General features: G+C 48.4%; 1 protein-coding gene across 10 annotated transcripts in view; it reads left to right on the forward strand.

Annotated features, from left to right (window-relative positions):
• The first annotated feature begins 2272 nt into the window (after nt 1-2272).
• Armcx4 (armadillo repeat containing X-linked 4) overlaps nt 2273-11505 on the forward strand; it is an 11203-nt gene continuing 1970 nt past the window's right edge. Inside the window, exons 1-6 of one of the 10 annotated variants that reach the window (XM_031367684.1) lie at nt 2273-2489; nt 3957-4037; nt 4819-4907; nt 5242-5324; nt 5603-5687; nt 6000-11505. The exon at nt 6000-11505 is cut by the window's right edge and continues 1970 nt beyond it. In XM_031367684.1, coding sequence (XP_031223544.1) covers nt 6128-11505 — 5378 coding nt within the window. In that variant the 5' untranslated portion in view covers nt 2273-2489; nt 3957-4037; nt 4819-4907; ... (1 more) ...; nt 5603-5687; nt 6000-6127. Of the gene's footprint in view, nt 2490-3094; nt 3452-3956; nt 4038-4818; nt 4908-5241; nt 5325-5602; nt 5688-5999 lie in introns of those variants that run through there. The other 9 variants (XM_031367666.1, XM_031367646.1, XM_031367674.1 and 6 more) reach the window with 9 other exon arrangements.

The following is an 11505-nucleotide window of genomic DNA, read 5'->3' on the forward strand; positions in this document are numbered from 1 at the left end:
AAAAAAAAAAGCAGAACATTTGAGGATTTTTCCCTTCCAGATACCCAAACTTGCTAGGAATCTACACCACTTATAAGGTAGGAAGAAATACATATATCAGTGAAACACAAATTCCAGTGAAACAAATCTGACCACAAATGATGATTTCACATGTGATGCATCATCTTTGTAAGTTAGTTGGGGGAATAATGAGCTACTTTTGTGAATGATGCTGAGGAGATGTGGTTGAACATAGAAGGATATGAGTAGCATTTTCAGACAGGAAATGTAAGTGGTCAGTTAGCATATGAAGTGACGGTCAGGACAGTAGATATTAAATGTGGACTGAGGATGATGCCTGTAAATCCAGATCAGGAAGTTGAGGCAGAGGAGTCATGAATTTGAGGCTACCTTGACATACATAGTAGGAGCTTGTCTAAAAGAGAAAATAGAGCTAGGAATGGTAGTACAACCTGTAATTCCAACATTTGGAGGGCTGAGGCAGGAGGATTGGTGAGTTTGTGCTTAGCCTGGCCTAAAGAGTAAGATCCTGTCTCAAGAGAAAACAAGTAAGGGAAAATTATTTACGTGTACTTACAGAAAATAAACAGTAAATAATAGAATTAGTCCATTCGTCCTCTCAAGATACGAGACTTAACTCTTCCCTCCACCCCCCACCTCCGTCCCCGAGACAGGGTTTCTCTGTAGAGCCCCTGGCTGTCTGGAACGCACTCTGTAGACCAGGCAACTCTTTTTAAAAAAATCACTCACAATGTAAAAATCTATCAAAAGTTTTCAATCTCTCCCCTGATACTTTTTTTTTTTATAAAAAACCCTTATTTATTTTTATGAGAATTGACTGGTATTTTGCCTGTATATACATACATCTGTGTAAGGGTGTCAGAGCCCCAAGAACTGGAGTTACTGACAGTTATAACCTGCTATGTAGGGTCTGGGAATTGAACTCAGGACCTCTGGAAGAGCAGCTAATGCTCTTAATCATTGAGCCTTCTTTCCAGCCCCTAATAATTTTTAAACTTGTATGTGTCTATGTGGAGGCGTGCCATGTGTGTATGCATGACCTCAGAAGCCAGGGGCAAGGCAGCGAGTCTCCTGGACCTGTGAGCCACATGATGTGGGTGCTGGAAACCAAACTGAGGACCTCTGGGAGAGCAGTAAGTGCTCTCAACTGCTGAGCCATCTCTCTAGCCTGTTACAACATTTAAAAACCCTTTCTTTAATAGTAGTGCAAAAAATATCATAGTTGGGTGTGGCAGTATATATCTATGTCATTCTCTAAGGGTATGTTTAACTAAATATCAAAGAATAGAATTATCACAGGAAAGAACTGTAGGCTGTTATACTTATTGTTTAATAGATTTTGCCCAGTTACCCTTAATAAAAAGATTAAATTAAAATAGCCATCTCCAACAGAGTATAGGCATCTCCATATTCCCACAAAATAGTCAATAATATTATTGAATTTATAAACTTTGATGTCATAGCTAAAACACAGTTGTTTTGATTTGCATGTTTTTAAAATCAAGCCTTTTTATATGTATATTGGATATTTGGCTCTTTTGTTTCTCCTTTGTGAATACATCTGTTTATATCTTTGGCACTTTTTTTCCTATTTGTTATTTTATTAATAATCCGTACAGATATTTAAATTACAATCAGGTCTCTGGCATCCAAAGCTTATGTTTCTTTTGAAGGATGAACACAGATTTAAATTTTTATGTTAATCAATCGATGAATTCTTTTCTTTAGTAGAGAAAGGACATTTTGAATTCTGAAAGTCCATTAGTAGTGTTTTCAAGCATTATGGGTTTCCTGGCTCACCTCCTGAAAGGACCTCCTTCACACAGGGCCCCTCACCAGGGAGGGCCTCAAGCTGGGGTGTCATGTTTCAACATTCTAAGAAGGACGCTGCCTGGACAGTTTATATTTGGAGTATGATTCCCCAGTGGAAACAGGTGGGTGCCTGGGGACTCTTCTGCATATTTTTGTTCCTGAATTCTGGGTTTTGTGAGGGTGGTGGCACTAAAGTTATTAAGGAAGGCAGGGAGTAAAAAGGCATTTCTTCTGGGGGCCGCTTGGAATCCTGGACCTTGTTCTTCCATTTCTAAGGGTTTCTAAGAGATCACTCATGGCCGTGCTGTTCCAACATGCCCATTGCTGCTGAAAAATGCTCAGTGCTCGCCACCACAAGGTAACAGACAGAACAGAAATGGCAGAACCTAGGGAGACGTCACCCATGCCATGATAGGATGAAAAATCCCACCTGTTAAGTCTCCTTTCTTTCTATGTGGTAGCAGTTGCTCCTTTTGTGGGTGTGGTGAGATTGATGTAAAAATCCATACAAAATAACAAACAAACAAAAGAGCACGCCTTTGGATACTAACCTTTGAAGTCACTTGTTGTAAAGTACTGGGTTCATTTCGGTTTGGTCTTAATTAAACTATTCAGAGCCTCCTGTGAAGAAGTACTCGGACACCTGGTAGGCAAAGGTAAGTACAGCCGAATCCTCACAGGCTTTCAATTATTTCTGTAAAACTATCAAGTTTTCAAATCTGAATGTCTTGCCAAAGATCAACTTGTCGATTGCATTAAAAAAACGAGCTGGCTTTGTTTGGGGAAAAAAAATGTATTTAAAATGTCAGCAATTATATCTGTTTTCAGTGCTCAGGGGCAGTTTATAGTAGCTAGAAAACGTTTTTGTTTTTTGTTTTTTTTTAAGTGTCATAAAATCGTGTAAGCGAACGAGTCTTTAAAATTTTTACAACCTGGACATTTTCATGGCAAATGAAAATGTCTTCTTTTTTTCTTTTTCTTTCTTTCTTTCTTTTTTTTTGAAAATGTCTTTACTGCATTTTTCCCCTTACTGGGGAGAAAATGATGTTAAGAGAAAAGGGAATACAGACAAAGAAAGTGAAGGCTTTGATTGCGTGTTTTTCCTCTTTCTCTAGCCGATTTGATGGTGGAATTGTTGCTAAGGGAAGGCAGGTTGTATAGAGAGCCAGTGGGGAGCGTTAGTATTGTAGCCTAAGAGGAAAAGAAAGGATTCTTCAAAGATGCAGAAAAGGCTACAGTCGAGGCCTGGGAGTGGGTGGGGGTACAGACCCTTCCTAGTAACCAGGGACCGGTAAACTCCAACCGCTAGATGGTGATGACACTTGTGGGCTCTCAGATTGGAGAGCGCAGAGATGAGTGACAGGGCGGGGCGCGCTAGGGCTTTGCGCACGGACGGGAGGAGGGGGTTGCCTGTGCGTACAGAAGGGGGTCCTGTTGACTGCCTTCCGACCAGTGGGGGGTTGTGAGGAGGAGGGCGAGCGATGACGCGGGGCCCCCACGTGACCCGGAGCTGCAGAGCGACGCAGCCTTGGGTGCAGTCGTCACTCTCGTCTGGCCACCAACTCCCCGCTGCCCTGCGCGCGGCGGGCTGGCATCGGGCCCGGGGCGAGCAGAACAGGTAAGGGCCCCCGGGCAGCTGCGCCACGGCCCCGCTAGCCGCAGCCTCTTGATCCGGCAGCGCAATGGAGATGGATTGGGGAGGGGGATGTCCATGCTGGATCAAGTTCAAGGAGCCTTCCCCTCCGATTCTCCCGCGTCCCCCCCAGCCCCTAGCTGAATCTGTGCTGGGGAACCTTGTGCTTTGACAGGGCCGCTGGTAGGAAGAGTCTCTAGAGGGAAATACAGAGGGAAATGTCCATCCTCTTTAATTAACTCCATCAATGGGCGTCCGCACACGTCCGCGGTCTTCCTGCTCCTTTCAGAGGAGGGACGCGCGCCACCGTGGCATTTGCTGAGAAAATGGTGGGCCTTAGTGCCTGGACGGCGGGCTCCGTAGGGGTGGTGTCTCAGAAGGAGGGGAGGGACCTTTGACAACCGGATTCCATAAAGGAGAGTGTTGGGATGTGTGGCCTTGGTGCTGGCAGAAGCATTCAGTGCCTTTACTCTCTCCTTTTGGACAATAGTTCGATGTGGCTCTGTTTGTGGTGAGGCGAGGGAAAAACGGAGACAGACAAGAGAGCTGGAGAGGATCTATGGAGGTTAGTGTGAGTACCAATACCGAACCGTTGCAATTCTGTATGGATTCTATGCAGCCACGTAGGCACTGTTATATTTGTGTGTACGTATATATATATATATATTTGTGGATGTATATATATTTGTATCTATGTATTTATATATAATTAGGATGTGGGGTGGGGCTAACCTAGGAACTTTACCTAAGCTTTGTTTCCTTACCAGGCTTCCGACTTTTCACTTAAATCCTATGGTGAACACCAACAAAGACAAAACTTTATTATAGATTATTTTGATTTATGTCAGATGATATTGAAAAATGCAAATTATTGCGTAAAAAAACGATACTATTGTTTGATCTAGCCTTTGGGGGATGGGATAATGATTTTGCAGAAGCGAAAGCCCTCCTCCATACCTTGTATCTTGTGCTGAGACTCCTAGACATGGCTTTCAGGGGAAGCAGATGGCAGGCTCTGATTGAAGAATCATGGGATCTCGGGCCTCCATCTCTTCCGCCATCCTCCAGTTTCCAGACAGTCATGTCTACCTGGCCATCTTGATAAAGGAAATGGTGGACTTTTGAGGAAAGACCTAGAATCCTACAGGTGGTTTAAAAATAAATTTTCTCTTTCTCCCTTTTTACTTTTCCTTTCCCCCCCACACCCCCTGTTTTACCCATTTCAGTGTAGGTGAAGCCCTAGGTTATGACTGTCTCTTCATCTTGAAAGGCAGGGCTGAGGACCACAGATGTTTGGTGCTAGGCTATCACAAGCATTCAGCACTCACCCTCTCCTTTTTCTTTGTTCCCAGGGCTTCTAATGTTTGAAGTAGGGCTTTTTACCCCTGGAAGCACGGGAAAGAGGGGAGACTGTTTTGGAACTGTAGAGGTTGGTATGAAGGTGGGTAGTGGCTGGGGATGACAAAAGAGGGTGGGTTGAGCTTGAAAGGACTCCAGTGGATGGTACTTGTGCCTTGGCTATCTATCCACGGCCGATGTGCACAATGCTGCCATACAACCTGTCAATTTCAGTGCAGGAAACAGTGGGAATGTCTGAGCGAGGGTGGACTGGGCTGTGACAAAGAAGGCTGGCGATGGGATCATAAGATAGGAATACAGTGTTAAAATGGATCAGGATTCTGGCAATGCAAACATTGGAAGCAAGAATCGGGGTGTTTGCCTGTTCTGCTAAGGGCACAGTCCCCATTATCTCCTGTTTATCTATGTGCTTATAGACCCTCCTGCATGTCTGCTTCGGAGTCTGAGATTCTTGGAAGCTAGGAAGCAAAGAGGAAATTATCTCTGATCAGAATAACTGGTAAGAGGGAGGGAACTGTCTGGTATGTCTCTAATGTGAGTTAGTGAAGACCAGTGTGCATTCCATAAGGGACAGTCAGGAGGGGCTTCTTATTCCCATTTCTTTCTAAACTATTCCTGATATTTATGACAAACCTTTACCTTGTTTCTGGTATATGGAAAAGAGTGTTATAGCACCTAAGGAAATTGGATGAATTGAGAGAATAAATTGCTGATAACAGGACTGCTCTATCAAGAACAAACTCCTCTCTGTCTCCCCCTTTGTCTGCATTTTTCTAGGTCTAAAGCCCTCATGACTCTATGTACTTTAAGAGTGCTTCACCAAGCAAAAGAAGGACATAAACGGGAACTTCGTTTATTCCAGGTTTGTATGAGTGGGGACCTGTAATAATGGTAACCGTAGGAGATCCCTTACAAAGCTAGTTCTGAGAGTTTCTGTTCCTCGTCCATTTGTTCTCAGCCCCCCTGCCATCCTCAACACAATCCATTTGGCATATGAAAATAGCTGGGCACTGGGGAGGATAGGAAGGAATGAAATAAGGGGTGAAAATTTGCCAATCATCCTCTTCTAACAAACTCATTGTTCCTACCTTTTCCGGTTCCTGTTTGTATCTATTTGAATAATGCCGGAGAGTTAGAAGAGACGGTTAAATTCATTTCCTTCTTCCACTTCTAGGTCTACTTCCAGGGGCAGCTCTGCTGGCCTTTAAGTGGTTAAACACCATTGCCCAGACACACCATCCTCTTTCCTAGCCCGAGTGAGCCCTCCTATATATTGTCCGTGCCTTCAGCAGGGGTGATTACATGGGCCGTGTACAGGATGTGGGCTGGGCGACTGCAGGACTGGTGATCTGGGCTGGTACCTGCTACTGCATTTACAGATTAACCAAGGGAAGAACTCAGAGTGTGAGCGGACTTGCCAGAAATGGGTCCAGAATCGAGACGGAGACTGTGGTTGGGGAACAGAACCAGACCTTGGCCACAAGTGAAGCCATGGCTGGAAGAGAGGCTGGGACTAGAGTCAAGACTGAACCAGAAACTGGAGAAGGAGGTGAGCCTGTGGCTGAAGTAGACTCCAAGGTCCCCGTTCTAGTTAGACCCAGTGACAACTGTCAGGCCAAGACAATGCTTGAGGAAGAGATAGAGACCCAATCCGAGACCAGTTCATTGGTGGAAACAATGATCATGACAGAGGCAGTGACTTTGACTGAATCCACATCCCAAGCCAAGGAAGTAACCATGAAAGAGGCAGTTACACAAACTGAGGCTGAGGCTGAGGCAGTAGGCAAGAAAGAGGCAGTGACTCAGACCAAAGCTAAAGCTTGGGCAATGGCTGGCAGGGCAGAGGTCAAGAAAGAAGCAATGACCCAGACCAAAGCAGAAGCTCGTACATTGGCTGAAAAAGAGACAGAGGTTAACAGAGTCACAGTGATGCAGAGTGAGGTCTTGGCAGTGACCAAGGAAGTAGTCAAGATTGGAACCATGAATGAGACTGGAATTGTGGCTGAAGCCACGATAAGACCACTGGAAGAGACTGTGAGTGTGACTAGGACTCAAGCTGAGGCTAGGCTTGATGCCACAGTTGAAACTAAGGAGAATCCTAATGATATGTCTGTCATGGTGGCTGGAGTGGACATGAAATCCTATGCACAGTCTCAGGGTGGTGTTGAGGCTGACAAGGAGGATCTCAAAACCATGTCTCAGGCAGGGTCTGGGATAGATACAAAGGCTGAAGCTGTGCCAGGGGCAAAGAATGATGCTTGGGACAATGCAAAGGACACGTGTGAAACAGAGGCAGATGTAAGAACTTGTATAATACAACCTGAGACTGTGGTCAAGCTAGAGACTGAGGCAACATCTGGTGCCATGATGGATGGTGGGAAAGATGCCAATGTGAAGGCAGTGACCGATGCTGACATCACGGATACCCAGCCTCAAGTTGTAACCAGTGATCAGACTGAAGCCATGCCTGATGCCAAAGTTAAGGGTAAAGGTAATGCCGGTGCCATGGCTAAAGCAGGGGCCAAGGCAAACACCAAAACCAATGTGCAGACTGATGCCTTACCTGATACTGGGGATAAAAACCGAAGTGATAACCACGTCACGGCTAAGGCAGAGGCTGGTGTAGACATGGCTTCCTGTACCCAGACTGAGCCTGTGGCCAATGTCCAGGGTGATGACTTGCCAGATGGCAAAATCAAGGCTAAGGACAATGCCAATCCCACATCTAAGGAAGGAGCTCAGGCTACAGCCCAGAGCCAGGGTGAAACCTTACCTAACACGAAAGGTAAGGCTAGAGGTAAAGCCAAAGCCAAGTGTAAGGCAGCGGCTGGGACAGACACAAAAACTTGTGCACAGCCTCAGGCTGGGACCAAAACTCAAGCTGAGGCCTTGTCTGATTCCAAGGTTGATAGCAAAAGTGACTGTAATGCCGTTTCTAAAGCAGGGGCAAAGGCAGACCAGAAAGCCTGTGGTCAGCCACAGCCTGTGGTCAATTGCCAGAATGAGGCCTTGCCTGGTACTAAGAATAAGGTCAAGGGCAATCCCAATCCTATGCCTAAGACAGAGGCCGGGACAGCTACAACAAGCTCTGCCCAGACTAATGTGACCAGTTCCCAGGGTGAGACCACACCTGGAGCCAAGAATAAGGCCAAGGGTAATCGGAATTCGGTGCCTAAAGCAGGGGCTGGGCCAGATACGACGGGTTCTGCCCAGTCCCAGACTGTAGCCAGTTCCCACAGTGAGGCCTTACCTGGTGCCAAGAATAAAGTTAAGAGCAATCCCAATGTTGTGCCTAAGGCAGAGGCTGGGGTGGGTGCCTGTCCCCAGTCTGTGGCCGTTTCCCAGGGTACTACTGCCTCGACGGGTACCAAGACTAAGGTCAAGGGCAATTCTAGTGCTGTGTCTAAACCAGATGCTGGGGCAGGTACAATGGGCTCTGCCCATGCGAAGACTGTGGCAAATTCCCAGGGTGAGACCTTACCTGGTTCCAAGAATAAGGTCAAGGGTAATGCCAATGCTGTGCCAAAGGCAGAAGCTGGGGCAGGTACAACAGACTCTATTCAGCCCCAGGCTGAGGCCTTGCTTGGTGCCAGAAATAAGGTCAGGGGTAACTCCAATTCTGTGCCTAAGGCAGAGTCTGGGGCAAGTACAATACTGGCTTTGGCTTCTTCCCAGGCTGAGGCCTTGCTTGGTGCCAGAAATAAGGTCAGGGGCAGTTCCAACGCTGCGCCTAAGGCAGAGGCTGGGGTAGGTGCGAGGGGCTCTGCCCAGTCCCAGGCTGTGGTCAGTTCCCAGAATGAAGCCTTGCTTGGTGCCAGGAACAAGATTAGGTCCAATGCTGGTACTAAATCAGGAGCAAGAACAGGGACAAGGAGCTCTGCTCAGCCCCAGGCCGTGGTCAGTTCTCAGAATGAAGCCTTGCTTGGGGCAAGGGATAAAGGTTTGTCCAGTTCACAGGTAGAAGTCACTGCAGACAATAGGGTCTACGCAAAGCCCATGGTAGGGGCTGTGCCCACTTCTGAAATGGTGACTGTGGCAGGTGCTCAGCCTAATGTTCATGATTATTACTGGAATGGGATTGGTGTTGAGGACTGGATTGCTGCTGAAAGGTGGATCAAATTTAGGTTTCAGACTATAGATGGAGACTGGGAGAATAGTGTATCCTGGACTGAGGACGAGAGTGGAGCCAGTATTGGGCCCTGGAATGGGGCAGCTAATGACAAGGCTGGCATTGTTAGCTCCTGGGCTGTGGCTTGTGATGAAAATAGCATTAAGTCCTGGACTGGGGCTAGGACTGAGAATGAGGTTGCTCTTGGGTCCTGGGTAGGTGCTGGTGACCAGGCCAGTGGAGCAATCTGGGCAGGAGCTCAGACTAGTGATGGGACCTGGGTTGCAGCAGACAAAGCCAGTGGAGGTTCTTGGACTGGGGCCGAGAACCAGATCAGTGCAGGTTCTTGGGTTGTCTCTGGAAACCAGGCCATTGCTGGGCCCTGGGCTGTGAGTCAGGTTACTGATGGATCATGGCCTGCAGTCCAGGCCAGTGGAGTGTCCTGGGTTGTGGACCAGGCTACTGGGACCTGGACTGTGGCAGAGAACCAGACTGGTGCAGTGTCTTGGGCTGGACCTGGCAATATAGTTAGTATTGGATACTGGACTGGGGCTGTAGACCAGACCAATGCAGTGTCCTGGACAGGAACTAGTGATCAGGTTGGTGGTGAGGTTAAGCCAAGGTTTGAAGATCAGGCCAGTGAAAAGGGGTCTTGGGTTGTAGCTGGTGTCCAGACTGGTGGAGAGTCCAGGTTGGGATCTGAGGATCAGTCCAGTGGAAGGTCTTGGACTGAGACTGTAGACCAAGCCAGTGCAGCATCCAGGCTTGGAACTGTAGATCCAGCTGGTGGTACATCCTGGCCTGGAACTGGGGACCAGGCTGGTGGAGGATCTACCTCAGGGTCTGCAGACCAGTCCAATAGTGGATCATGGGCTGGCACTAGGAATCTGGCTGGGGAAAGATCTTGGACTGGGACTGGTGATCAGTCAGGTGGTGCAGCCAAAGCTGGTTTTGAGAATCAGGCCAGTGATGAAGGGTCTTGGGCTGGCACTATTGGCCAGCCTAGTGGAGGTTCCAAGTCAGTGTCTGAGGATCAGTCTGCTGGAAGATCCTGGGCAGATTCTGGAGACCAACTCACTGGAGGGTTCTTGGTTGGGCCTTTGGACCAGGCCAATGGAGAGTCTCAGCCTGTCTCTGGAGAACTGGCTGCTAGTGGAGTGGTTCAGGCTAGTGGAGGAGGATGCTGGACTGGTTCTGGGGACCAGACTGGTGGAGAATCTAGGATGGGTCCCAGGGACCAGTCGAATGGAGAGTCTTGGCCTGGCACTGGAGATCAGACCAGTGGATGGTACTGTACTTACACTGGGGCTCAGACTATTGGAGGAGGCCCTTGGGTTGGGGTCAGTGGTCAGGATGTTGGAGGGCCAAAGCCAGTGCACATGAACCAGTCTAGTGGTGGGGCCTGGCTTGGCCCTGGGACTCAGGTCAGTGCAGTGTCCTGGACTGGTGATCAAGTTGGTGGTTGTTCCAAACCTGGATTTGAGGATCAGGCCATTGGAGGAGGATTCTGGGCTGGTGCTGGGGACCAGACCACTGGAGGGTCCAGGCCAGCTGTGCCTGAGGATCAGTCTAGTGGAGGAGTGTCCTGGGCTGGTGCTGGTGGTCATGTTATTGGAGGGTCTAGAACTGATCTGTCTGGTGGCACGTCCTGGCCTGGCATGGGGAGTCAGGTCAGTGGAGGATCTTGGATTGGGACTGTGGATCAGACTGGTGGCTGTACTAAACCTGGATTTGAAGATCAGACATGTGGAGGAGGCTCCTGGGCTGGTACTGGGGACCAGACTAGTGGAGAACCCTGGCCTGGGTCTAGGGCTAGTAATGAAGCCAGTGGAGGATCTAGGCTAGATTCTCAAGACCAGGCTAGTGGAGGGTCCTGGATTAGGTCTGAGGATCAGGCCAGTGGACGATTCCTTGTCAGTGCTGAGGTGGAGGCTAATGAAGGATTTTGGTTTGGGCCTGGCAGTGAGGCCTTTATAGGGTCTTGGTGCTGGACGGAAGAGGCAACTATTTTGCCTGTAGCTGAGATGAAAGATGAGGCCAGTGCTGAATCCACATCAGGGACTAGGGAAGAAACCACCATTAGTTCTGGCTTAGGGGATGAAAAGAAGGCCAGTAGTGAATCCTGGACCAGATCTGAAGAGGCAGCTTTGACGGGCACCTGTGATGGGGGTGAAGCTGAGGCTGAAGTTGATCCTGAATCTAAGAGTAGAGCTGAAGCTCAGGCTGAGGCTGAAGCTGAGACCAAGGTTGAGGCTGAGGTGCGAGTGGAGACTGGGGCTGAGGCTGGGGCAGCAGCTACAACTGATTCTGAAGCTAGAGCTGAGGCAGGGGCTAGAGTTGAGGCAGGGGCGGGGGCTGAAGCTGGAATGGGGTTTTGGCCCTGGAATGGAGATGGCCCTACTCAAGGGTCTAGGCTTGGAGCTGAGGCTGGGGCTGGAGTTGGGGGAGGGACAGAGGCTGTAGCTGAGACCGAGAATAACATGGGGTTTTGGTTCTGGAATGGAGATGCAGCTGCTAAAGGGTCTAAGCTTGGAACGGAGGCTGAAGCTGAGGCTGGGATTGGGACAGGGAC

Source organism: Mastomys coucha, chromosome X (genome assembly GCF_008632895.1).
Source record: "Mastomys coucha isolate ucsf_1 chromosome X, UCSF_Mcou_1, whole genome shotgun sequence".
NCBI lineage: Eukaryota > Metazoa > Chordata > Mammalia > Rodentia > Muridae > Mastomys > Mastomys coucha.